At 30.7% G+C, this 27,437-nt stretch overlaps 12 protein-coding genes across 12 annotated transcripts; 6 read left to right on the forward strand and 6 right to left on the reverse strand.

Moving 5' to 3' along the window:
- Positions 1 to 187: 187 nt before the first annotated feature.
- TBLA0C03560 (uncharacterized protein) lies at positions 188 to 670 on the forward strand (the record flags this gene model as incomplete). The annotated part of the gene is made up of 1 exon (XM_004179629.1): positions 188 to 670. One exon carries the CDS (start codon positions 188 to 190, stop codon positions 668 to 670), a length of 483 nt encoding a protein of 160 aa, XP_004179677.1.
- A 458-nt stretch (positions 671 to 1,128) lies between these two features.
- Positions 1,129 to 1,686, reverse strand: RLP24 (ATPase-activating ribosome biosynthesis protein; the record flags this gene model as incomplete). Its single annotated transcript, XM_004179630.1, has 1 exon — positions 1,129 to 1,686. One exon carries the CDS (start codon positions 1,684 to 1,686, stop codon positions 1,129 to 1,131), a length of 558 nt encoding a protein of 185 aa, XP_004179678.1.
- A 476-nt stretch (positions 1,687 to 2,162) lies between these two features.
- On the forward strand, positions 2,163 to 2,627 carry PAM18 (Pam18p; the record flags this gene model as incomplete). Its single annotated transcript, XM_004179631.1, has 1 exon — positions 2,163 to 2,627. The coding sequence occupies one exon, from the start codon at positions 2,163 to 2,165 to the stop codon at positions 2,625 to 2,627; it is 465 nt and encodes a 154-aa protein (XP_004179679.1).
- A 331-nt stretch (positions 2,628 to 2,958) lies between these two features.
- Positions 2,959 to 3,936, reverse strand: NSE1 (Smc5-Smc6 complex subunit NSE1; the record flags this gene model as incomplete). Its single annotated transcript, XM_004179632.1, has 1 exon — positions 2,959 to 3,936. The coding sequence occupies one exon, from the start codon at positions 3,934 to 3,936 to the stop codon at positions 2,959 to 2,961; it is 978 nt and encodes a 325-aa protein (XP_004179680.1).
- Positions 3,937 to 4,290: 354 nt separating this feature from the next.
- On the reverse strand, positions 4,291 to 5,187 carry CMS1 (Cms1p; the record flags this gene model as incomplete). The annotated part of the gene is made up of 1 exon (XM_004179633.1): positions 4,291 to 5,187. One exon carries the CDS (start codon positions 5,185 to 5,187, stop codon positions 4,291 to 4,293), a length of 897 nt encoding a protein of 298 aa, XP_004179681.1.
- An 803-nt stretch (positions 5,188 to 5,990) lies between these two features.
- Positions 5,991 to 7,625, reverse strand: THI73 (Thi73p; the record flags this gene model as incomplete). Its single annotated transcript, XM_004179634.1, has 1 exon — positions 5,991 to 7,625. The coding sequence occupies one exon, from the start codon at positions 7,623 to 7,625 to the stop codon at positions 5,991 to 5,993; it is 1,635 nt and encodes a 544-aa protein (XP_004179682.1).
- Positions 7,626 to 9,035: 1,410 nt separating this feature from the next.
- On the forward strand, positions 9,036 to 9,896 carry TBLA0C03615 (uncharacterized protein; the record flags this gene model as incomplete). The annotated part of the gene is made up of 1 exon (XM_004179635.1): positions 9,036 to 9,896. One exon carries the CDS (start codon positions 9,036 to 9,038, stop codon positions 9,894 to 9,896), a length of 861 nt encoding a protein of 286 aa, XP_004179683.1.
- A 345-nt stretch (positions 9,897 to 10,241) lies between these two features.
- SSL1 (TFIIH/NER complex subunit SSL1) lies at positions 10,242 to 11,585 on the forward strand (the record flags this gene model as incomplete). The annotated part of the gene is made up of 1 exon (XM_004179636.1): positions 10,242 to 11,585. One exon carries the CDS (start codon positions 10,242 to 10,244, stop codon positions 11,583 to 11,585), a length of 1,344 nt encoding a protein of 447 aa, XP_004179684.1.
- Positions 11,586 to 12,559: 974 nt separating this feature from the next.
- TBLA0C03630 (uncharacterized protein) lies at positions 12,560 to 19,723 on the forward strand (the record flags this gene model as incomplete). Its single annotated transcript, XM_004179637.1, has 1 exon — positions 12,560 to 19,723. The coding sequence occupies one exon, from the start codon at positions 12,560 to 12,562 to the stop codon at positions 19,721 to 19,723; it is 7,164 nt and encodes a 2,387-aa protein (XP_004179685.1).
- Positions 19,724 to 19,925: 202 nt separating this feature from the next.
- On the reverse strand, positions 19,926 to 21,893 carry LMO1 (Lmo1p; the record flags this gene model as incomplete). The annotated part of the gene is made up of 1 exon (XM_004179638.1): positions 19,926 to 21,893. The coding sequence occupies one exon, from the start codon at positions 21,891 to 21,893 to the stop codon at positions 19,926 to 19,928; it is 1,968 nt and encodes a 655-aa protein (XP_004179686.1).
- Positions 21,894 to 22,411: 518 nt separating this feature from the next.
- MMM1 (ERMES complex subunit MMM1) lies at positions 22,412 to 23,758 on the forward strand (the record flags this gene model as incomplete). The annotated part of the gene is made up of 1 exon (XM_004179639.1): positions 22,412 to 23,758. The coding sequence occupies one exon, from the start codon at positions 22,412 to 22,414 to the stop codon at positions 23,756 to 23,758; it is 1,347 nt and encodes a 448-aa protein (XP_004179687.1).
- A 79-nt stretch (positions 23,759 to 23,837) lies between these two features.
- On the reverse strand, positions 23,838 to 26,582 carry SPO75 (Spo75p; the record flags this gene model as incomplete). Its single annotated transcript, XM_004179640.1, has 1 exon — positions 23,838 to 26,582. One exon carries the CDS (start codon positions 26,580 to 26,582, stop codon positions 23,838 to 23,840), a length of 2,745 nt encoding a protein of 914 aa, XP_004179688.1.
- Positions 26,583 to 27,437: the final 855 nt, after the last annotated feature.

Here is a 27,437-nt window from a genome sequence, read left to right on the forward strand (position 1 = left end):
TTAATTTTGTTTTGATCACGTGTTTTGTACTGTGACCTATATATAATGAATTTGTCTATAGTATGATATTTGTTTGTTAATTTTAAGGACAATACTAACAACGAGTTGAAAATACCTGTACTGCCTTATCAAAAACAAATTGCTGTGTAAAAAAAATGGAATATCAAAGGATTCCTGATGACAAAACATGAGTTTAATCATAACAGATTTAAGAAGCCTAAGCAGGATTATAACAAGGCAAAATAAGAGGTTTAGATTATTTGTTCAGTTACTTGATATTTCAACAAAAAGCTCTAAGCATGACTATTGTCGTAATTACGATTATAAATTAACATTAGGTAATATTAAGGAACTCAATTCTACTACTACAACTGATTATACGAATCTAGGCGTATTTTGCGATATTCAAGTTATTGAAAAAATTACATATGATAATGGGTCTATGCCAATCATTGGAAGCTTATTGGACGTTAGAGCTATTAGTGTTTACAATGAATCTAAAATAGGAAATAATGATAATCAATTCATTTTAGAATGTTTACATATTCGAATTATTAATGGAGATGAAATTAAAAGTTTAAGAAAATTTTTAAATACTTCAAAGGGCGAGGAATTTTTGAAACAATATGCAACAAGCTACCTTAACAATTCTAATGGAGCGAGCAAATGAAAAAAAAAAGTAATATATATATATTCAAAGGTTAATTAATAATTTACATAATGGTTTCTAAGGAGGTGTGTATATGAATCTAGATAGATAATACATGATAATAAAAGGAAAATTATACAAAAATTTAATAATAATATGATAGGAACATTTCTAAGAATAGCCTAATAATTACACTCAAATAATGAATATTTATTCATTTATATAATTCCGTTTTTGTTGTATAAATTCATGAAAGCAAAGAATATATCAACTGAATTTTATTGAATGAATGTGGCAGGATGGAAGGTAAGTCAGATAGGCTAAAAAAAATAATTTTATACTTGAGTTCAGTATAGATATAAATAATCATGTTACTGGTATTAATTTTGCTTCTTTTTGTAAAATTATCTATGTTATTTAGTTAGATTATTATTGTTAGGTTTAAAATGCAAGTTTTTTGGAATTTCTTCTCTTGTTCTTCAATAAGATTTTTGTTTTTGCTTGGATTCTTCTTCTTCTTCTTCACTATCAATTTCCATATCTTCTTCGGATTCTTCTTCGGATTCTTCTTCAGCTCTTTGTGCTTTTTCTTCTTCTCTTTGTATATTTCTAGCAATTTCAATTTCTCTTATCTTCAATAATTCTGGGTTACTTTCAACCAGTTTTTTATCTCTTAGGAAGTCCTTTTCTTTATTACCTCTCATTCTGTTCTTGTAGAATGCTCTTTCACGTTTCAATCTAATTTCTTCGATTCTAGACATAGCCTTTAATGTGGTAGCAACTAAATCTCTGTTGTATCTTACTGGAACATTTCTTCTTTGTGCAAATGTTAAGGTAGAGTCGACAGCCAATTCTTTACCAGCAGCTTTCCTGAAAGCCTTGGTCCATTTCAATTTACGTGGGTTACGACGTTGTTTAAAGGCTTTGTGACATTTTGAACGACAGAATCTAAATTCTTTAGCATCATTACGTACAAACATTATACCATGGCCTGGGTATACTGGTGAAGAACAGAAATGACATTGGTAGATTCTCATCTTGTGGAATTATATAGTAACTTAGTTGTTATGCTTAGACTTAATATAGAAATATTCACCTTAGATCTAAATATTTCTTATGTAGTATAAATTTCATACAGCTAAAAATTATTCATTGAATAGAGTTAAACTATGTTTAAAATTTTTAAGTAAAAAAAAAAAAACAAAAAGCGATGAGCCTTGTCTGAAAAATTTTTTCCAAAAATGATTCAACGAAGCATCAGGGTTTTGGGTAAATATTAGGGTTTGATATTTGTAATAAGTAGGGTTTTCGGTTTTCCGAGAAATATTCATTATTACGGATTATTAAAGTTGTATAACGAATAGAAAATATATCTAGTATATTTGTGAAAAATCTATATTCGTGTTTTATATATGAAAAGTCTCATCTAGATACAATATTGTTAATTGATATTCGATCGTATTATTGAAAAGGCAAGAGATTAGAGTTCTGTCCCATTTATTCAAATAACAAGATGGCAGCTATTGATCAAACTCAACAACAATCACAATCTGAATTGGTTACAGATCTAAGCCAACTGCAACTACCTATTACAGATGAAAAACAGCCCCAATTGCCACAGACTAGCTACATGCAGAAAACATTTGATTATCTGGATAACCATCCAGTAGTAGCAGGAATGGCTGGTTTTTTAGCACTATATGCTGCTGCAGGCGCATATCGTAGCATCTCCATTAAACTTCGTGGTGGTCAGGCTGCTACTACTTTTCTAAAGGGTGGATTTGAACCAAAAATGAATTCCAAGGAAGCTTTGCAAATCTTAAATTTACGTGAACAAAATTTGGATAAGAAAAAATTAAAAGAGGTTCATCGTCGGATTATGTTGGCTAATCATCCGGATAAAGGTGGCTCTCCATATTTAGCTACTAAGATTAATGAAGCTAAAGATTTGTTAGAGCGCCGTGGTGGTTTACGATAATGGGTTTAACATTAAAATAGTAGTATGAATAAAAAAAATGGGCATATATCTAGCGAGGTATCGAGGTGAATATTAACTAAAATTGAATCCGAAACTAAGATACGAGTTTAACCGTTTTGATGATAAGTCACTTGTATATAGATCTGTATTTTTACTTTGAACGGGCATACTAGTTCATTTTTGCTTTATAACTGTTTTAGCTTCTGCATGTAATAATAATAAATAGCTTCAATGTTATTTATCCTTATTGTTGGAGCACTTCATTTGTTAGTCATTTTTGAAAAAGAGGAATATATGTTGGAATGAAAGTGGTCCAATAATGGTGACACTTCTACAGTATATATATCCCATTTTCATGTAAACTTTGATTGCAGTTAGGACAGTTCTGGTTAACGTGGATATATTGATGACGGAAACAATCTGGATGCCAAACAGTACGATTCTCTTGTTGGGTTATGCAATAATCAGATCCACACATAACACCTTGTAGCGCTACTTGGCTACATGTAGTACAGCACGGCAGCCCAAATATATTCTTTAAGTAATCCTGGATCTCAGCAAAACAACGTAATGCCATACCAATTTTACCGGTTGAAGTTCTATAGAACCATTTATATGAGCACATTTGTGTAAGAACTTTCTCTGATTCACTTGCTGTTAAAATGTTAGATGGATTATTTTCTAATTCATTCTTTCTTGATTCCTGTCTTGTTAATTCAGTTGAGCCACACCTATATGATATAATTCTATTCCAATTATTATCCAGAACGACTTCATTAATCATTTTAACAACTGCATGATCATTACTTATATGGCCTACTTCATTAATTTTATTTCCTTCGTTACAAAACATCTCTAAACACCAACGAATGTAGGAAATTTCCTTTGCTGTGAATCTAGTGGCCAATTGTGCAACACCCTTATCAACTGTATTAACATACACATAAAACTTACTACTTGATCGAAAGCTAATGTTGTATTTAGATGTGAGTTTCAAAATTGAGTTCTTAATGCTGGCATTCACCGCTTCTTTTCCAAGTGGGTGATTTATTTGAATAATTTTATAGCCAAGTGGATTTAATTTGAGATTGATATTGTTAGTTAAAAGTTGTAATTGTCTTGCAAGTACTTCTTGTTGGCAATCTCCTGAATAGTCTAAGTTCAATGCGTATAGCGCAAGCAGTAGCATATTTTCATGGCAAATGCCTTCTGAGGCCATAATATATCTTAATAAATGGCGGGATATGAGAGCATCAGTATCGGCATCGATAGGTACGGAAGATGGTTGAGATAATTGAGGGCTCTCCATTTTGAGCCAATAATTGTTGTTGTTGTTGTGCTGCAATCTAGGAATCTTCTTAACGATGCTTTCTGTTATTTCTGATCTTTGATGTTTCAAATAATTTAATATTTTTTTGAATACTTTTTAAAAGCGCGTAAATTCTGTATTTTATATCTTGTTTGGTTATCAAGAATTTTATTGTTTCAAATAATAGAGAAACTCGGAATAATAATAAAGTGTTATAGAACATATATATATATCCCATAGTATTTATGATTGTTAAATTACTTTACATTTTGGCACAGGCTATGGTATTATTAAATGCAAAACTCGTTTTATAACATATAAGCCTATATAATAATATACAACTAATAATTTTGTTTAATATAGAATTACCTTAACAGAACTTTTATTCTTCAAGATAGTCTTCAATACTTTACATAGAATAGCACTATTTTCAGATGTTAAAATGCTATTTTTTTTATTATCTAGATAACTGGCATCTAATATAATATCTAATTTGTCCTTACCCTTAAAAAACAAGTCTGTATTTTCTAGTAACTTTTCCATTCTTGTAGGAGTAACAATAAAATACTTTACATTCTTTGATCTCTTAGTTTTAGCACCTTCTCCTAATATGGCTTCAATGCTGCTAATATCATCTTTTAGTTTATTTTTAGAAAACAATTTAATACACTTGCTATTATTACCGAAATTCAAACTACGCGTCACATCTGCTACTCTAATATTCGACATTGATAAAACAATAGCTTTTGGTGATTTGGAAAAGTTATCCATAAATTTGGGAAAATTTGTTAAATTACGTTCATCTTCGAATTTGGCACTGCAGAGAAAATCCTCTTTTTTAAAATATAATTCTCCCAATTCCAATGCACTCAAATCTGGGTTAGCTTTACGAATTAAAGTACTAAAAAATTCGACAATCTTTTCACCGCCTGCTTTTGCAATATCTTTTCTTTGCTTAATATCATATTCTAATTGTTCTTGTTTCTTTTGGTGTAATTTAGAATTTTTTAATTTTTTTTGTCTTTTTGACACTTTAGATTCATCATTATCCACATGCTTTTTTTCTAATTCTGATTCCGATTCTGATTCTGATCCATCGTTTCTTTCTCTTTTCTTGGATAATTTATCAGTTTCTTTCGATGCTTCTGTTGGTTCATCAATGTTGGAAATATCTATCGCATCTTCATTATTGTTATAATCCAGGTCATTATCATATAATAAACCATCGTCTAAATCATCGGGATTGGACATCATCTGAGACATATCAATGCTGAGGTGCGTGCTTTTAGCTTATTTATTAATCCTTCCTTTTTGTACTTTACTTATTTTTTCGCATCTCATCTCATCGATATCTAAATTTTTCATCGAACAAAAATATGGAGCTCTAAGAATTTTAAAAAAATTGAATCACTTTGACCATTTTGAAACTATATCGGATGCATTCGGAATTTTACGGAACAATTAGGATACGTATTTGCCTTTTTTTTTCATTATTTGAAGGACAACTTTCTCTTGTGTATATATGTTAATTTGTAGTACTACCATTTGCTGAAAGTGGTTAGAAACCAATTGAATTTTAACTCCTCACCAGAACTTTCAAGAGCATCTGATTACAATTATAGCCACTAGTTATTTGGTTTCTTGTTTATATCCTTACCAAGATACTGGCCAATGGAATGTATGAAAGAAGCCAACTTTACTTTTTAAATAAATCTATTTTCTGATTTCAAATTTTAAAAATTAAACTATTTTTTCAGTAATTTACGTAGATATTAATAACCCATAAAATATCCTGGGAGAACAATAGCTAATAGCAATTATTCAAAAGAGTGAAAAAAATATCATTAAATAAAGGAAGAATTTATTTTTAGGGGCTTGATAAAATTAAAGAATTAAGTATTATTTGAATTGAAAAAAATTAGAAAAGTCGACTATATAACTCTAGAATAAAGATATGCAATCGAAAAAAATAAAACTAAGAATTAAAAAAAAAAAAATTACTGTAATGCAATATATTGTACAGTAAAATAAAAATTGATGCTAAAAATCAGGAGCTAGTATATGTATCTAAAGTTTCTATTTTGAATATCAGTTAAATCTAAGAATTCATATGTTTGAACAACCTTACCCTTGTCTTCTACTTTAATACTCTCTTTCATTTCATTATCTCTCTTTTCATTTTCCTTCTTACACACCCAACCGATATAGAACTGAAGAGGAATGCAAACACTTTGAGTAACTAATAGGGCTATTTTAGCTGGAATATATCTTGGAGCAGTACTGGCTCTAAACATTTGTGGGCCTATAATATTTGCTAAGGCACACATCACCATAGTGCTGGCGTTACGGAAAATTCTCTTACAATAACCAGAAGTATTCCAGGTATTCCAAATATAAATATTTGTGATTACACACGAACCACTATATAACAAATACAACGAAAATAGGTTAGCAATCTTGTGATCCAAAGACATAGTTAGCATCACAATACATCCAATAATTGAGACAACTTCCATTGAAATAGATATTAAAGTAATTTTCCCCCATCTGGTTAACATCTGTGTTGTAATAAAAATAATTAAAGCGGTAATAGCACCAATAGGCAACTGTAACAGGGCAGATTCGTAAGAATCAAATCCAAAGGTTCCAGTAATTGTAGTTGAAAAATTACCAATAGCACCTGTACTAATTTGAGAGCAGACTGTCATTATTAACATTGGCCATGTTAGTTTATCCTTTAAAAATAATTCTTTAACCTGCTCCTTTTTAAACTTTTTGTTTTCTAAACCGGTTTGATTATTTCTAATATGCTCTAATACTTGAATTTTCTCCTCTGCAGTTAAGAAATATGCCTTAGTAACATTGTCAGGTAAGAAAACACAAACTATAATGCCAAATACAACGGTAGCTAAACCAACAATTAAAAACATTATTTGCCATGATAAAAATGTGGTTCCATGGTAATGTAAGAAACCGAAAGATATTAAACCACCAACTACATAACCAGTACCAGCTTGAATAGCCCAGTAGCCAATTCTTGCACTTTGTTCCGATTTAGTGTAATACATACCACTAATTGCAATACAACCAACAGCACTCGAAGATTCGAATATACCTAAGAGGGTCCGGACTATCATTAATGAAGCATATGTTTTACAAGCAGAATGGCATGCTAAAACAGCTCCCCATAGACAAATAAATGTACCCAAGACTTTCGATAAGGGAAACCTCTGAATCAAAAAAGTTACTATCGGCTCCATAAAAATATATGCAGCAGAAAAGATGGTCCCTAAATTAGAAAATTCATTATCTTTCAAATAATCATTAATACCCATAGCAGCAGCATAATTTAATAATGCTTTATCTAGAAACATAAATAAGTAAGTGACACATAGAAAGGGTAATATAACAAAATCTACTTTTCTTAAAATTTTAGGATCTAATTGATGTGTACCATGCAAAATAGCTGTCTCTGATATATCTGTAAAAATTTTCAAATTGCCAGCTTCTACATCACTTAAACCCTTATTTTCTTTTAAAAACTTCAATGCAACATCTGTATCCTCGTTATTAATATCAATTGAAGAAGAAGAAGAGGTATATTCAGTTGAAATGACTGATATTTTAGATGATTCTTTATTAATGCTCGAGCTAGACTCATTTTTAATTTCAATCAATTTCTCTGACATTTTAATATCAAAATATATCTAAAAGTCTTTCTATAAAAACACTATGCTATGCTATTATAAAATATTAAAAGAAAAATAACGTTGAAGAGCTTGAAATTCTAAATATTTATTGCTGTCTTATATAATGCATACCCCATTCATTCCAGAATGCTTAATTTTTTCAAGGCATCTCATCTCCTAAAATATTTACCTTCATTTAGTGCCTAATATTTTACCTGTATTAATGATAATCAAATCGCGACACCATAAAGTATATCAAATGATCATAAACTGATTGCATTCCATTGTAAAATATTTTAACTCTCTCGGCCGATAGAAATTATGTGGCATAAGGGAATTTGACTAAATGCAATCAAATGGCATTTGCAAATAAAAGATAGAATACTCTAAAAGTAACGTAGGAGAAAGTACTCAAAGTATACTATAGATTTATAACGATACTTCTAGAGAGGTATGAAAACTACAAAACCTTTTTTAAACTGAGGTAAAAAACTAATTAATCTTAACAGTGGGAAAAAATGCTAAATACTGTATTCCTAGAATGTAAAGAACATTGCATGTATTAAAAGCAAGTTGAAGCAAGGAAGAACGTAATTCTAATACCTAAAATGGTTACAATTACTTTAAGGTATCTTGAAATAATTGCTAGATTTTACTTTAGAGTATCTTTAGTATTCAATTCTTAAAATTTATTCAATATCTCACTTCAAGATTGTAGCATTGTAAAAAGAAAAGTATCATTTAAATTTAATACCAGCTGAGCGTTGCTATGATACAAAGTATCTCGTGAAAATGAAACCCATGAAATTCATATCTAGATAGGACTAAAAATGTATTTTTGTTTTAAACTACAGGGTATTATTGGAAAAATAACAAATATTATTTAGAGAGCTATTTTGAAGCTAATTAAAAAGCAACTCAATTCAATAGGTAGAAATATCATCTAATAAAAATTTTTCTATACTTACTGCTATTAACATTTATTATTAAAATATATATATATATCTTCAGCAATAATTTCAAACTGTAACCTATTTCTTCAATTAGGTCCTTTTAAATAGCTAAAATAATGAATTACCATATTTTCTTTTCATTTGCTATAAGCTTCAATAACAAGCAAATTGTATTATCAAATGATATACTAAGTGAAAGCTCTATTCTATCACCTTACTTTTTTGTGGCGTCAAAATACTTTTACTACATAGTTCACAATCAAATTGAGAAAAATAAAATGTAAGTAGAGTAGAAAAAAACTAGTAATTTAGAAAATAGATAAAACTATTTACAACTGGCTTAGTTTTTAATGTATAAAAAGATGAAGAAAGATAACTTGATTATTAATTATTATTATAACATAATTCCTTATACTAGAAAGAGGGAAAGGAGTTTTATTTGTTTTATTAAGTAAGGATGCAAATTTATAAGACTGTTTTGCTAAACGATTTCAATAAAACTTTAAGAGAATTTATTATTTCAATAAAAAAAATCCAAAAAGTTTATATTAAAAAAGATCGCAGCAAATGCAAAGTATTTGGCTTTTCAAGACAAGGAACTTTATTCAAATTAGATCCTAGCCTACTAAATATTGATATTGCAGATATCAAACATGAATTTACAAAACTTTATCTTGAGAAATTTTTAAAGTTTATTATTATTCAAGCTCCGAGTAAAAGTTTTAAAAGACCAAAAAAATTTGTTGATCAACGATTCATTATATACTTGCCAAAATTTATTTCAAGTGATAGACTACAAAATAAGCATATTGATATTATATCCTTACCAACAACAATTATGTTTTTCGATGATTCCCAATTAGATTTGTTGGATGAGAATTATAATTGGAGGAATTTAAAAAATACAACCCACATAGATTTTGTTCAAGGATTTTTGACTCAGTTTGTACAGGTTTATCCATTTATTGAATTGACCAAATCATGGGATATTCGAACCCAACAAACATTAGAAATATCTAGTTTGAGATGCTTTAGAAAAAAAAAAAAATTAAATCAATGCTTAAATTCGTTTATCACTCAAAGACAGGCGTTAACCTTGATAAAGATATCAATTAATTTGGCAAATGCATTAGATGAAAATGTTGAGTGGAAAAACAACTGTAAAGGAGATCTGATCTTATTTGATTCTCTTTGTGGGAATAATATTATTAAAATTAAAAATGAGTTAAAATTTATTAAAAGAATTGAAACTGCTTATGGCTTGTTTTTTACCTTTTTACTTTTCCTGATTTTACTTAGACTTATTTTCATATTATAAATATATTCAAGATAGTAAATTATAAGCAGATATCAATATTTTATTTTTGTAAAATATGTTTAAATTCATATATAAGCTAATATTCTTTTATTCCTTTTGGTTATTTAGGATACATTAATTAAGGTATATACATGTTTTCTTGAAGGTACGTTCTGTTACCATGACATACTTTAAGTTCTTGTTCAAACCGCGAATTAATATGCCGCCAGTTTGTAGAAAAATTCACACGTAATAGCACTAGTAATTGAACAAAAAACATAGAGTACAATTTGAACAGAGTTTGATAGTAACCTAGTCTATATTTTAGTTTATAAGCATTTAAAAGAAATACTACTCTGAAGGATAATGTCAAATAGATCTGTCGCAGGAGATTCAGATGATGAAATTGTTAGGGTAAGCAAAAGAGATAAGAAATCGCTCACTAATAAAAAAAATAGTGGAAAGGGAAATGGTTTAGCCAATAATAAACGTAAAAAGACAATAAATAATAATGCCTTAGTTGGTGAGAGCGGTGGTTATGCATGGGAAGATGAAATTAAACGTAGTTGGGATTTAGTAAAAGTGGATGAAGATGATGATATGTCAACATTAGTTGCTTCGATCATTGAACAAAGGAAAAAAAGAGCTACTAAGAAGATTATAACGCCATACCAAAGAGGTATTATCAGAACATTGGTATTGGTATTGGATTGTAGTGAAATTATGCTAGAAAAGGATTTGAGACCTAATAGATACTCTATGTCATTACAATACGCAATCGACTTTGTACATGAATTTTTTGACCAAAATCCAATATCACAAATGGGTGTTATCATTATGAGAAATGGCTTAGCTCATTTAGTATCACAAATTAGTGGTAACCCGCAAGACCACATTGATTCATTAAAAGCAATGAGAAAGCAAGAACCTAAAGGTAATCCATCGCTACAAAATGCATTAGAAATGGCGCGAGGATTACTATTGCCAGTACCACCACATTGCACCCGTGAAGTGTTAATTGTATTTGGTGGCCTATCTTCTACAGATCCAGGTGATATTCATCAAACTATTACATCATTAGTTCAAGAAAAAATCAGAGCAACTGTAATTGGGCTATCTGCTCAAGTTGCTATATGTCAAGAATTATGTACTTCAACGAATTATGGTGATTCTGATTCGTATCGAGTAATATTGGACGAAGTTCACTTCAAGGAGTTATTTAGCCAGGCTGTGACACCTTTGCCTGTTAATAAGATTAACAAAGGGTTTACGTTAGTTAAGATGGGATTTCCAACAAGAGTTTTCGAAGATACGCCAACGTTTTGTACTTGCCACCATAAGTTGATCTATGGTGGCTATTTTTGCCCAAATTGTAAAAGTAAAGTATGCTCTTTGCCAATTGTATGCCCATGCTGTGATTTAATGCTAATATTGAGTACTCATTTGGCTCGATCTTATCATCATTTGATGCCGTTAAATACATTCACTGAGGTTGAGGTGGTTAAGGATGCAGCATTTCCAACGAACAATTGCTTTAGTTGTCAAAAGGGGTTTCCACACTTGGTAAATAACAAGACCGGCGAACTATTAACTAGTTCCAGATATAGATGTGGTGAATGCCATAAGGACTTCTGCATTGACTGTGATGTCTATATTCATGAAATTCTGCATAACTGTCCTGGATGTGAATCAAAGCCGACTATTATGTAGATTACCTTTATGACACTCAGATAAAAACTCATAGCTGCTACATACTAATGTACGGATATAATGACAATGTATAATATGCATATATACACCTGTATACACATATAAATGTCTTCTATATGTAGCACAAAGCATTCGGTTTTTTTAGAAGCACATCAATAACTAAATTAATCATATTTCTGGTATATAGCATTATTTGCCCATATTTTATGACGTTATTACGAGATCTGGTGCTTCCGGGTAACAATACCGTGCCGTGTGATTTTCTGAGTTAGAATCTTGGAATGAATGGTAATCACCTGGATAATCATTATAATCATAATAATGGCAAAAATCGAGAGAGGCTAATAAGGGCAGATGAATCACCCTATTGGAAATTGCGAGATTCGCATGCAACTAAACCAATCATTATCAAGTATTATTTAACTAGAACTCGTTTAATTAATCGTCTGTAGACAGGCAATTAAGAAAAATACCTGCCGGCTCAGAATTAAATACGGGTTAAAGAATTATAGAAATAGAAGCAAGAAACTTCACATAATTGTTTCGAATTCGATAAAATATTAATATTATCTTTATAGCCTCCTGTTTCTTAGTTTTTTGCAAGGTATTCATTACTGTTTTTGGCATAAACGAATTTTCAATTGTTTATACTCCGCCTGACTCCTTCATTCTTCACAGGTGAAATTGAAATTTAAGCCTTTCAAATAACCCTAAGAGTACAATTTTTGATTTATATCTATTTCTACTTTTTCGTCAAATAATTTAATCAAGAATTTTACTCAGTTGATCTACAAATAACAACTAATTGCACATTACTATCAAAGTACAATATAATAAATATCTTAACCCTTTCAGAGCTATCCGCAATTGCAAGATAGCTTACCTTTAATTTTTCAGACTTTAATATAATATTCCAAGTATTATTTCAATTTTTTGTACTTTACCTTAAACCAACACTAACATAATAAGCAGCCATGAATATAAACTCTGATACATGTACAACACAACAGAAAGATGGTAAAACTAAAAGAAGACGTTCTTTACAACTCAATAGAACGATGAGTGCCTTATCGATGACAAGCTTCACTGCTTTATCATCTAGCAATAATCATAACATTAACAACTCAAATGTGACCTCAAATGCATCATCATTTTCAAGACCTCATAGTGGTAAACCCAATAGAAGTCTTATAAGTAGTTCAAGCACACCAAGAGTACTGCGAACTATGAGTAATTCTTTACAAGAAGTATCTTCTAATTTGAGTACTAAAAGGCAGCCGACACAATTACAGTCATCAGCAACAGCATCAAATGCTGATATAGATCCTCCTACTACAAAAAGTAATCAAAAGAAAAAGCAAAAAAACGAAAAGGTAACAAGGAAACAATCATTCGCTGGTAGAATGTTAAGAAAGCTATCTTCAAATACATCGTCACCTTCTCAGTCTGATGCTCATTCACATCAACAACATGCACACACTCGTCCCCATACTCATCATCAATTTAAGACTAACACACCATCAAATTCATCCATTTATTCGGGTAAATCTAAATTAAATAAAAAAGCTAGCATTGGTACGCTAAATACAACTTCAAATGCTTCCAATGTAACTGGAAGTCCGGGAACTACATCAAAAATATCGCGAAGATCTTCAACTAATTCTGCTAACGTCCACGATATGGAAAACTCAACCACAACTTCACTGTTTCGAAAAGTAAGCAATGTATTAGGCCATGGCTCGTCGATTAATAGTAAAGATAATAAAGATAGCACAATTCTTTCACCTAATTCAAATCCATTTAATTCTCCAAGTAACAGTAGAAGGTCTTCACAAGTTAGCAATGTTGCTACAAATAATATATGTACAATAGACGCAAATACTAATGCCTCATCAAGATTACAAAACCAGGTTCTTTTCAATGTCAATGAGGATATACCGACTAAGGACAATAACGATAATCATATTAAGGGTAATAATACTAAGGCTACTACAGCCACTACTACCACTTCTAATAATAATGTACCCATCGGCGAAAAAGAAGTAACGTCCGGTGGGAAACCAAAGAAGAACAAAATATTAAAAAACTTGAAAAAGGACAACACTGATAATGGAAACATAACTCTTGTTTTAAATAATAACAAGAAAATAGAGAATGTCGAAGAGGATGAGGAAGATAAGACTGAATCTGAAAGAAGCTCATCTTTCCCCCCATTAGTCAATCCAAATGCTTTTAAGCTAGATACAAATTTAGAAGATGTTTCTGACATTACTAACATCAATAAAACGGGTAGTATACCACATGACCTAATGAACACCAACACAAAAAGCTCAAAATCGATTGGTACAGATACGTTGTTGCTATCTCAAAAGAGATCACGTTCCTTAGCAGATGTGGTTACATACTCAAACAATCAGGATAATTTATCATTTCTTTCAAATATGGACTCTATGCGTGAACTCGATATAAATGGGGATCCAGAAGAAAGTTTTATTGATGAAGAAGATGATGACGACTTTAAAAATGAAGATTACGACTCTGAAGCTGAAAGTATTAAGGACAATGACTCAGATATGAATATAGAATTAGAGAGTCAAAATCCTAAAAAACAATCCCGAAAAATAAGTGGTAAAAATTTTAAAGAGGAGAAAAATAATGAATCTTTTTCTGATTTATCAACATCAGACAGTTCAGATAATTCAGATCCGAATTTGGATAGGAAGCAAAGGGTATCCAAAATTTCAAAACTTCATAGTTCAAAAAAACCAAAGCAATGGGTTGCTCCAGAAAGTTGGGATGTTGAATTAACTGCTTTGGAAAATACGAGACAACGAAGATCAAATTCAAATCGTAGTAGATCAAATTCTGCAAATTCTAATCGTCATCGCCGTCGCCATCATCACCACCATCACCATCATCATTACCAAGATACTTCTGAAGCAAAGATTGCTAATAATGCGAATCTCGCGAGTAATAATAATGATAAAGAGGATCCAAGCATTCCTACTTCTTCGACTAATATAAAAAATAATGAAAGCATAATTGCTAATAAATTAAACACCAATTTAAACCAAGGTAAAGCTTCCATGCTAAATTCTTATAATGACACAACTTCTATATCACCAACTGATAAATCAGAAATTATTCAATCTAACAACTCAAAAGTACTATCTCATTTGCATAATAGACTACTAATGACCCCATCTACTATAAATACTTCCCAGAATTCTAACCATATTGTATATGATAATGATCAGCAGGGCAACACTGTGTTAGCTAGCTCTAAGAAATCTACTTCTCTAAATTCTAGCACTGATAACAATAACACTGTATTCTATTATAACGACGAAGACGAGTCCTATTCTCCTACCACTACAAGCGAGACATCTAGCGGCTCACTTTCTGATTCGAGCAGCACATGGTCAAATGAATATAGACATCATTCTAGAGGTAAAACTGTTGATTCAAACGGTAACCATCTAAATAATGAAGAATTAAATGATGCTACTGAATACTTCACGACATCTCATAGCAGTTATAGAGATATTCGTGGAGGCACAGATATGGCTTATGGATTCGATGAGGATGTCGTTGATACTAGTCATTATACTCCTTCTGTGGCTAAGCCTGCGGATGGTGGAAGTATAGGTGGGGGTAGTTTAGGAGCGCATAGTTCAGTCGGTAGTGGATCATACTCCCGCCAGAAACATGATAACAGCAATACTACAGATGATGATGATAAAGATATATACAGTATGGATAGACATAGTTTTGGAAATTATGTAATCAGAGATAAGATTCGCAGTTCCAGTGGTTCAAAATCAACATCTGCTGTGGATAATTTTGATGAGGATTGCTTAAATCCCGCCCATCCCCATAATAGTTTGAACTTCTTTTTCTCAAAATCAAAAAATGTATCAAGCCATTCACTACATAAGCCAACTATGTCTTCTTCGGACCAGTCAAAATATAGCAACATATTAAAGACAGATAGTGAAAATACTGTTATATTCACAAAAGATGATGAACAACATGACCAGGCAGAATATGAATTAGAGAAATATTACAAAGATTTTAGCGACTTGGATCCTAAAAGGAATTATGCCATTCGTATTTTCAATACCGATGATACATTTACTACGTTATCATGCACTCCTGGTACGACAGTGCAAGATATGATTCCAACTTTAAGAAAAAAGTTTAATACGACTCAACAAGGTACTTTCCAAATATCTCTGAAAGTTGGTAAATTATCTAAAATTTTGAAACCACAATCGAAGCCTATTATTATTGAAAGAAAATTATTGCTTTTGAATGGTTATAAAAAAACAGATCCGCTTCACATTATGGGTATAGAGGATTTAAGTTTTGTGTTCAAATTTCTTTTCCACCCCGTAGCTCCTTCGCATCTTACAGCTCAACAAGAACAAAAATTATTAAGAGGTGACTTTATTCATGTTGATTTAAGGAGCATGGGACTAACAACCCCACCAATTATTTTTTATCAGCACACCTCAGAAATTGAAAGTCTTGATGTTTCGAACAACGCTAATATTTTTTTACCATCTGAATTTATTGAGAGTGGGATAAATTTATCGAGTTTAAGGATGGTAAATATTAGAGCATCTAGATTTCCAACAAACGTTACCGACGCTTATAAATTAATATCCTTAGAATTACAGAGAAATTTTATTAAAAAAGTCCCAAATTCAATATCTAAATTAACTAATTTAACAATTTTGAATATGCAATGTAATAGTTTAAGTAAGCTGCCCAAAGGTTTTGCAAAATTAAAAAACTTGCAACTATTAGATTTGTCATCTAACAATTTTGTAGAGTATCCAATTGTAATAAATCATTGTTCTAGTTTACTACAATTTGATCTGTCGTACAACAAGATACAGTATCTTCCACCAAATATTAATTTGTTAAATAAAATCGCCAAAATTAACCTTTCTCACAATAAATTATTGGAGATAACAGACTTATCTAGTTTGAAGAATTTAAGAACTTTAAACCTACGCCATAACAGAATTACTACTGTTAAGACATCTGCCATAAATTTACAAAACTTGTTTTTGACGGATAATAGAATTTCTACATTTGATGATGCGTTGCCAAAATTACGTGCTCTAGAGCTACAAGAAAACCCAATAACCTCAATAACTTACAAAGACTTCTTCCCTATTAACATGACTAATTTATCTCTGAAAAAGGCTAAGTTGTCTAGCATTCCAGGTGAATTGTTTTTAAAATTGCATAGACTGCAAAAATTAGAATTGAGTGAAAATAACTTAACTCAGCTTCCAAAAGAAATTTCTTGTTTGAATAAATTGGTATATCTATCAGTTGCAAGAAATAAACTGGAGGGGTTACCAACAGAATTTTCAAAGTTAAAGAATTTAAAATCACTAGATTTACATTCAAATAATATTCGAAATTTCATTTTGGGTACCGAAGATATTGAATTGACATATTTAAACATTTCCTCTAATGCTTTCGGTGAATTTGCCTTAGATGGAACATTTTTCCAAACAATTACTAACCAATCTAGAATGGCCAAGAGCCTGTTGTTTTTCATTGCGGCAGATAATCAATTCGATGATAGAATTTGGCCATTATTTAATTGTTTCGAAAATTTAAACGTCTTAAATCTTTCATATAACAATTTTACTGATATTTCAAACTTAAAAATACAAAACTTAACTGAACTATTTTTTTCAGGTAATAAGTTAACAACGTTACCTGGCGATACTGTTCTAAGGTGGCTATCTTTAAAGGTACTGATGCTGAATGGTAATCATTTACTATCGTTACCAGCCGAACTATCAAAGTTATGCCAGCTAACAGTCTTTGATATTGGCTCAAACCAGTTAAAATATAATATATCGAATTATCATTATGATTGGAATTGGAGAGATAATAAAGAATTAAGATATCTAAATTTCTCTGCTAATCGAAGATTTGAAATTAGATCTACAGCTAGTAGAGATATAAATGCAGATTTATCTGATTTTAGTGTTTTACCAAATTTAAAAGTATTAGGTTTAATGGATGTCACTTTAAATACTTCTAAAGTTCCCGATGAAGGTTATAATTTTAGATTAAGAACTACTGGTTCTGTGATAAATGGTATGATGTATGGTGTTGCTGATTCTTTGGGGCAGAGGAATTACGTATCTTCAAGAGATGTTACTTTTGAAAGATTTAGAGGGAAAGAAGATGAATGCTTATTGTGCCTACATGATGGTAAGAATCAAACATCTGATATAGGACATAATATTTCAAGAATTGTAAGGGACATATATGATAAAATATTAAGAAGGCAATTAGAGAAATATGGGGAAGATGATGAAGGAGTTAAAAAAGCTCTTAGATTTAGTTTCCTACAATTGAATAAAGAAATTAATATAATGCTATATTCTGTGGATAACGGGACTAGAGTTGAAAACCTAACTTCTGCCGACCTTTTGAGTGGTGCCTGCTCTACCATTATTTACATTAAAGGAAATAAACTTTTTACTGCAAATATCGGGGATTGTATGGCTATACTTTCTAAGAATAATGGTGATTATGAAAAGTTAACTACACTTCATGTTCCATATAAAACTGAAGAATATGAACGTATACGAATTTCTGGTGGTTATGTCAATAATGATAAATTAGATGGTAGTGTTGATGTTTCTAGGGCGGTAGGATTTTTTGATTTACTTCCTCATATCCATGCTTCTCCAGATATTTCCATGGTGACTCTGACAAAGTCAGATCAGATGTTAGTTATTGCCACCCATAAACTTTGGGAATACGTTAACTATGAAACTGCATGTGATATCGCTCGTGAAAAAAGCTCAGACCCAATGCTGGCTGCAGAAGAATTGAAAGATCATGCGATTGCGTATGGTTGTTCCGATAATATAACAATTCTTTGTCTAGCGCTTAATAAATCCGCAAACCAACAAAATAGATTCGTCGTCAATAAGAATTCATTGATGACCAGGAGGACGACATTTGAAGATGCTACTTTAAGAAGGTTACAAGCGGAAATCGCCCCACCCACAGGGAATTTGGCAGTGGTGTTTACAGATATCAAAAATTCTACTGTTCTTTGGGAACTCTTTCCAAATGCAATGAGAACAGCAATTAAAACGCACAATGATATCATGCGTCGTCAATTGAGAATTTTTGGTGGTTATGAAGTTAAAACTGAAGGTGATGCTTTCATGGTTACATTTCCTACTCCAATTAGTGGACTCGTGTGGTGCCTTAATGTCCAGCTAAAACTGTTGGATGCCCAGTGGCCAGAAGAAATAACTTCAATTCAAGATGGTTGTTTAATAACCGACAAAAACGGTGTAAAAATTTACCAAGGGCTATCTGTTCGTATGGGTATACATTGGGGTTGTCCTGTACCTGAATTAGATTTGGTTACCCAACGAATGGATTATTTAGGCCCTGTAGTTAATAAGGCTGCCAGAGTATCAGGCATCGCAGATGGTGGTCAAATCTCTATGTCAAGTGATTACGTGTCAGAGTTCAAAAAAATAGTCGGATATCACGAAAGAATTACGAAGAACAAGGAGAGGTTAAATGAAGTTTATGGTGAAGAGATTATTGGTGAGGTTTTAGAAAAAGAAGTTACTATGTTAGAAAGTATTGGATGGGTATTTTTTGAGCATGGTGAGCAAAAACTAAAAGGTCTAGAAACAAAGGAATTTATTACAATTGCTTATCCTAAGACTCTAGCATCGAGACATGAATATACATCAGATGTTGAAGAAGGAGATGTCAATACAGATGCCTTATTCCGACTAAGATCAGCATCTAATAAACTTCAAGTCATCTTATCAGCAGTTAGTGGCGACTACTTAGAATTAGATACTTATTCCCAAGGCTTACATGGATTTATTGACTTAACTGAAAACTCGCAAGATACAATTTTGAAAGATTTGAATGAAAAAGAACTGATGGCCTTTTTAGAACATCTGGTTTCTAGAATTGAATCTACAGTGGCGATACTGCAATTGAGACAAAGAATCTCGTCTGGTTTAAATATTTACGCTTCAAGTGAAAGAGTCAGCTCGACTCAAACAAGCATATTTGAAATCGTTGACATGCTTTTGGAAAATTTGGGTAAATGAATCTTTATATTTATGGAATAAAATATATAGGCTTTTATTTATAAATGCATATATCAACATATATATAGTAATTTTTGCATTGTTTTTCCTCTTAGTCATATATACATAGAGAGTCAAATTAGATGAAAAAATACTACACGTAAATTGATCTGGGTTATGTGTAAAAAAGAAAATAAGAGGTATAAATTATAATAAATTATGTTCAATCATAGTAAAAGTTCGAAGCGATGTTTTTTAGATGATCAAGATTATATATATCTTCATCACTCTCAGACTCTGAATCATCAACTGACAAATCAATATCATAATCCACACTAAGATTAATAAGCTGAACATTTTTTCGCACATCCACTAATGTTTCAATTTGTTCTTTAGTGCTCTGAGATATTGAATCTTTATGCTTTTCAAGCGATGAAATTAATCGGAGGCCATCTAACCAAACATATGTAGTTTCTTTAGTATCAAAATATAAGTTTAATAATACATTATGATTTCTATCTGATAAATTAATTTCCACATATACACTTTTCTGAATTAGATTAACCATTTTAAAATCATCTGGTACGTTGTTACCAATAGTAATTTGATTTCCTTCAAAATAAAAAATATCGCTTAATCGAACTACCTTAGTCTGAGACTTTGAAAAATTCAGATTTTTATCAGATGATAATGTAATGCGATTATCACCAATCTGGGGTAATTCTTCAGGCCTAATATCGAATTCTCTTAATAAAATATTATTTTGGTTTGCTGATAACACTATGAATGCTACCCTAGGATACTGTACATCTGGAGCCAATGGATTTTCGGCATATACCCAAGAACCGTTTTGTAATTGTAATAATCGTTGATGACGCACATATTCATAAACTTGAGTTGTTAACATTGCATCAAACTCTATTACTCGTCCCGACCATTTACTGTAATGCTTCTGTCTAAGGGTATCAAGCTGCCAATTTCGTGCAACCTTATATGATATATTCTCAAGAGTTTTTAATCTAGTTTTGAAAAAATTGCACCCATATGTAAAATTGTGGGGTGTCATTGATTTATCAATTATTATAGGAATCAAATCTAGCAATGATTCTAAGTCATTGCCAGTTTTTGCATCTGATTCTGCCCACATATTGAGAATTCTTTCCATTATTATGTAATAAATAGAGGCATTGTTAATTAATAAAAATATAATAAATTTTTCTGCTGAATCAGTTAGCCGTAGATTTGTGCTGTAGTTATCTAATGCAATCGATACACGAACTAGAGCTTTAGATAAAGGAAATGGAGATATGCCGAATAATAACTGTTCACTATATGTTTTTTTAAATGATAAATTAGAGTTTTCAAGAAAGTTAACGGCATCATACGCTTGTAAAAGGGTAATCTTTTTTTCATCTTGTAGCATCTTAGTTTCTTCAGTAAAATTATTATTAGTGATAGAAGATAACGCAGAAACCTCTTTTAAAGCGTTAAAATAGCGGTCTTTCAAGGGACCCTCATACTCCTGCAACGAATATCTTGATAAAATACCAGTCTTCCCATATTTTATACCAGTAAAACTTTTGAACAAGGTATCTGATACATCATCATTATCTATTAAATTAGAAAAAAATTCTCTTAATTCATTCAAATTTATAAAATTTCTCATTATAATTGCAACAGTGAGACTTAAATCTTCGAATGATAATGATGACAAACATTCAAAATGTAGAGAAAAAATTTCTAAAGCTAGTTTGGTTTCAGACAGATTCTCAGCACTCTGTAAGACATATTTTGTATAAGTCTGCACAAAAATAGGATTTACATAAAGACTTCTCATAATTGTTACCAAATGTTTTTTATGCCTCGTCTGATCATCTAGACATATTGTAAAAAGTTTTTTCATCACAAAATTCATCTCAACTAGACTTACTCTGGAACAAGTGGCTATTAGAATTGTCCAAAAGAAAGACTCTTGTACCACTGTCTCTAAGAGGAAATCATCTTCACAATAGTCCATAAATTTCACTATCATTTTAGGTAGAGTTTCAATAGAAAGTATATCTGGCATATCTTTATTATTAACCAATAATTTGAAAAATTCTTTTAATTTGCATTGATCCACTTGTGACGGAAGGGAGTAGTCACTAGCCGTAGTTATCAGCTCTGATAATCGAAGTTCCAAATCATCCATTACTATTAACCAAAAAAATTCTTATTAAGTACTAAAAATATGATACTAAGTAACTTGTAAATAGTTACTACACTTAGATCTAAATAATCTTAAAATTCGAGAGGCCTTACCAAACTAAATTTTCTAGGACAGCCCAAAAAGTGTCATTAAGAAGTTTGTCACTGAGCAATTCACTGAGTGATTCAACACTTTAAAATTATAAATAGAAATACAATATAAGGTGTAGCTATTATTTATCAATCCTTAAATATTATTTTTATCTATGAGCTTTTCTGAATTTTTCAATTTTTTATATTTGTTAGGAGGTTATTAAATTTTGTGAATCCAGCTTCCGTTATTCTGTAATAATCCTTAAAAAATATCAAGATAAACACTGGAACTTCATTGGTAATTTACATCAAAAATGTTAACTGTAAATACTGAAAATAGTATATAGTGCTTAATATATATATATATAATATATATATATATAATATATATATTTAGCAATTTAAGATCCTCTAAACCTATTTTTTTCAATGAATTTTAATGGCACACAGGGACTTAATGTGCTTGGACCAAGCGATTTAAGTCAAGACGAACAAGTCGAATGGAATGATTATATTAGTAGAGTTTTACCTTCCCAAGTTCAAAATCTAGTTCAACAAAAGCTTGAAGAGCGAAACTTAGTAATCCAAAATGATGAGAAGAGAACAGAGAAGGATATGAATTTTACAGAAGATCAGCTCTGGAAATTGTTTACCTCATTAGATAACCCTTATTGGAGTCAAACTCCAAATGTAGCAATCCCTACTGAAAGATCATCATTTGTGTCAAAATCTTTTGTGAAAGGTTTAATATTTGGTCAATTAAGTGTTGTTATATTACTGATATTTTTCATTAAGGTATTTTTGTTTAGTGAAAACCCATCAAAACAAAAAAGAGATACTAAACATGCATTTGATAAAGATGAGTTAAAGAGTGATATAAACAATTGTGGTGTTCAAACATCCAATTCAAGTATTATATCTAAAAGCTTCTTAGCCTCTCTAATGAGAAAACAAAATTCAAACGTACCAGATGACGTGGAAAATGAACGTTATCGCCAACTAATAAACATTCTAGAAAAAACATCTTATAACGTTGAAACCCATGCAGCTGAGTCATTAGATTGGTTTAACGTTCTTGTGGCCCAGATTTTACAACAATTTAGGGAAGAAGCTTGGCAAAAAAATAAAATTGTGCATTCATTAAATGATTTCATTGAGAAAAGATCGAATGAATTACCACGCTATTTAGATATAATTAAAGTCACTGAAATTGATACAGGGGAAGGGTTTCCTATTTTTTCAAATTGTAGAATTGGGTATTCCCCAAATAGCAATAAGCAGAAATTAGAAGCAAGAATTGATATTGATGTAAATGATAGAATAGCATTAGGAGTAAAAACACAACTACTTTTAAATTATCCAAAATTTGCAAGTGCTGCTTTGCCATTAAATGTTACAGTTGCAATAGTTAGATTTAAAGGCTGTTTGACAGTCTCATTGGCTACTGCAGAGGAGTTTGGTATAACCTCAAATCTTGAAAATGATCAAGAAGATTCCGATGAAAATAAAGGTTATTTTTTGGTATTTTCATTTTCACCAGATTATATAATGGAATTTGAAACAGGTTCATTGGTTGGGGCACGGTCAAAATTAGAAAATATTCCAAAGGTAGCAGGCCTAATTGAGTCTTATATTCAAAATTGGTTTATTGAGAGGTGTGTAGAGCCAAGATTTCAATTTATCAAGTTGCCGAGTATCTGGCCAAGAAGTAAAAATACAGGGCAGGAAATCACTCTTCCTGTGGACTCAAATATAGGTATTTCAGAAAATCAGTGAAAAAATATATTTCAAAGGGAGAAAGTCTTAATTAAATTAATATATACTGCTATAAAGCCTTAGAGATAATAATTTTCATCTATTCCTCGGGAGTGTCAATATTGAATACAATATTACCCGTATTATTAATGGCGTAGTACTGTGTCTTACTTTCAACCTCAAAATTGGATTTAAAATACCTAATGTCGTCTTTATAGCAATTGTGTGTATCATAAACCATCCATAATTTTAAGGGACTTCTCTTCTGCATAAATGGTACCTCAAATTTATTATACTTTAAATCTTGCAAGTCTTGGATAAGTCCAAAGTTGAGATTTGTAGTGTCACCGTTGGTAGCATCATAAATATGCTTGAAAGAGCATAGAGGCGGATGTTTAATTTTACAAACATACAACTCGTAAATTTTATAATTTGCCATTAAGGTTAAGATAAATATTAGTATCATCACTGAAGACATTTTTCCATGATTGGATAGCGCAAAAATTCCAATCATACACACCTCCATGCAATATACTCCAGTATATAAATGTAGCATTGCTTGTATATACAATTTCCCATACGTTTCAGATACATTTTCTTTGTTATTCTGGAATTCGAATAAATATTTAACAGAGTAAAAAATGCATGCAAAAGAAAAAAAGCATAATGGTAAAATTACTGGAGCAAGAACAGAGTATATTATCCCAATACATCCAAACACGGAAAATAGTGCATAAGCAGAGCCCCATGATATAGTAATAAAAGACTGCATTCTTTTAAATTTTCTTTGTGGGGAGTGGACAAAAATTCTATAGTAGAAAATCTCTAATAGAATATCCTTTGTTTGCAATAGCGTACCCCCTGCATATGCTAAACATCTAATAACAATAAAGGAACAAAAGAAATTAGAGCTTTTAGGCAACTCGTGGGCTAATAAAGTTGCAATTATGGTCGGATTATTAATTATTTTTTCGATTACAAAATAAATTCCTGAAGAAATTGTTACGACCATGAACAAATGTACGAATAAAAAATAAAAAAACCACCTTTGAGTATCAATTTGAACTTCTGCTTTTGTTTTCCAAGATTTAAAATAGGCTAACCAGTTAAAAATAAAAGGAACGATTTCAATTAAAAATATTAATGTTATGATGGAAAGTAAATTTGAAACCAGATCGCCCAACGCACCTGAAGGTATTTTTATTGAAGATAGAAAAGGATCTAGAATAGATTGATATTCTATTTGTGTTAACAATCCTACACAAGCTACAGGCAGAATCCATCCTAAAATAATTATAATATATATTACGTTAACGAAGGCAGATTGAGCAATACCTCTTTTGGTGTCTTCCCTGTTCATATTCTCCCAAATTATATCCTTTGGATTTGGACCTACTAAAATATTGTTCCATTCGTTTATATTTCGTGACTGTAGTATTTGTGCAAACATATGAGATTGAAATGCAGATTTAAAGCTTATTATTATTTTTTTATACGAAACTACGTTGTTTCCCCTCCTTCCATTTGAAAAGGATGCAAATAATGGATAGCTTTTATAATTGACACACATTTCTTCCCAGATTTCCCTTAGCTTGTAATATTTTTCGAGCTGATACCTAAATATCTGCAAAGATTTCGATTGAAAACTAACTTTTTGAAACTTCAATAGTGGGATATAAAAACTCCCACAATAATTTAGATTGATCCATTCAATAGAAATTGTAAAACAAAACCTTTTGCTAATAGTAGTTAAAAAGAATTTTAGTTTATTTTTTAAAACTGATAGTTTTTGTTTCTTGGTAAATGGACCATTTAAACTTTCAATATTCTTGAAAAATTTATACAGATACATATCTATCGCATGTGCTTGCAAAGAATGGTCTATTTTATTAATATTTTCGTGAAGTATCTTAACTTGAGGACATGATTTTGGAAAAAATGATATACTTTCTACTGAGTTGGGCAAAATACAACTGAAATATTTTATTATTTCATTTTTATTTCCATGTAAATGCTCAGGTATATTATCAATATATAACGTATTTTGATATTTTCCTAAGTACTTCTCTTGTTGCAAATTTGAATGGATAAACTGCATTTCTGCAATTAACCATACATGATACCCAATTACAACTGTTATGCTCAAAATTAAATGTATTAATAAAATTTGAGATTGTGTATTCGATATATTTGACATATTGAATTTGTCTAGTGATTTAGGATTTCCTGTGGTAAAGTCCAATTTCTTGGCCTCCTCTTTGTTAGAAAAGTAATGAATTGGAAGTAGAATTGGGAGGTGTACAAAAGATAAACACAAGAAAAATATAGTCAATTGCTTGAGAAATCGAAAAAATAAGTAGGTGTCTAAACCACAAGTCTCAATATATTCTTCAATATTTGATTTCAATAAAGGTTTTATCCAATCAAAAAATTTCTTTTGAAATCGTTTAAAAATAGTAATATCTCTTGGTGATTGGCTTTTACCATCTTCCACAAACCCCCTCAGTAAATTATGTATTTGGTACATTTCTTTATATTTAATTCTAATACAAATAAATACCAAAAACTGGAATACAAAATAAACAAAAGAAATTAAGATACTTATCAAAAATGTTTTTAGAGAAATGCCAAGGTGCTTATGTGCAGACCCAGTTCTCGGAGTATTCGAATATCTGGATAAAAAGTTTAGACTAACATATTTCAACAACCTTGCTCTGTCTATCTCACCTGAATTATTAAAGTTCACCACTAAAATTGAGATATTATCGTCTATATCTAATGAACCTAGAATATTATTCGATGAGTGTAGATCCATAGTGCTTGGATACTTCACATTATTGCTCATTGCAGGAAAAGGCACATCCTTTATAATAGTATTTTAAACATTGGACAAAGGAACTATATTCAAAATCCAATATATGTATACTTATTTATTTATTAGCATATTATATTTTTTTATTCGTCTTTTGTTTTTTTAACGATTTTTTCAGCCTATTTATTTTTGTGACACTAAATTTGCTACTAATATTAAAACTTGGGGATATTGAAAAGCATGGAGTAAAACAAATAACTAAATAGCATACATATTTACAGAATTTCTATCAAATATTGAATCTAATCTTTGTAGAAATTTAGATTGAATATTGGTACGTTTGTAGACATAAAATAGTTTCTTTTCGCTCTTAATTTGGCTTTTTTTTACATCTTGAGTAAATAGCAATATGAGGTATGAGAAAATCTTATATTGCAATTCGAAGTATGGTTCAAAAGTTTATTAAAAGATATTCAAATGTACGGCTATACAATTTATGAATAATTCTTTAAAGGCATCTTGGTAACCAATAGAACCTACAAAAATCAAAAATTAAAATTGGACCTCTTGAACAAAATAAATTAAAGGATCTACAATGATAGAAATAGTATAAAACGATACCAAATACAACTAAAAATATACATAAGTAAGTATTTAGAGACAGATATGATGCATATATTCTAGCAATGGTGAATTTATAACTTTAGTGTATTGTAAGTTAGGAAAGCGCTATGTTTCTTGCTTGGCAGGCTATCTTCCTAAAGTAAAAAGTTCTTCAAACGAAATTCATTACTAGAATAGTCACACATACCCTTTAAATGCGTGTTGACTGAAAAAAAATTTCATATACCAACCTTATTAGAAACAAACGAAAGTTGTGTTAATACC

The sequence above is a fragment of the Henningerozyma blattae genome, chromosome 3, assembly GCF_000315915.1.
Source record: "Henningerozyma blattae CBS 6284 chromosome 3, complete genome".
Classification (NCBI taxonomy): domain Eukaryota; kingdom Fungi; phylum Ascomycota; class Saccharomycetes; order Saccharomycetales; family Saccharomycetaceae; genus Henningerozyma; species Henningerozyma blattae.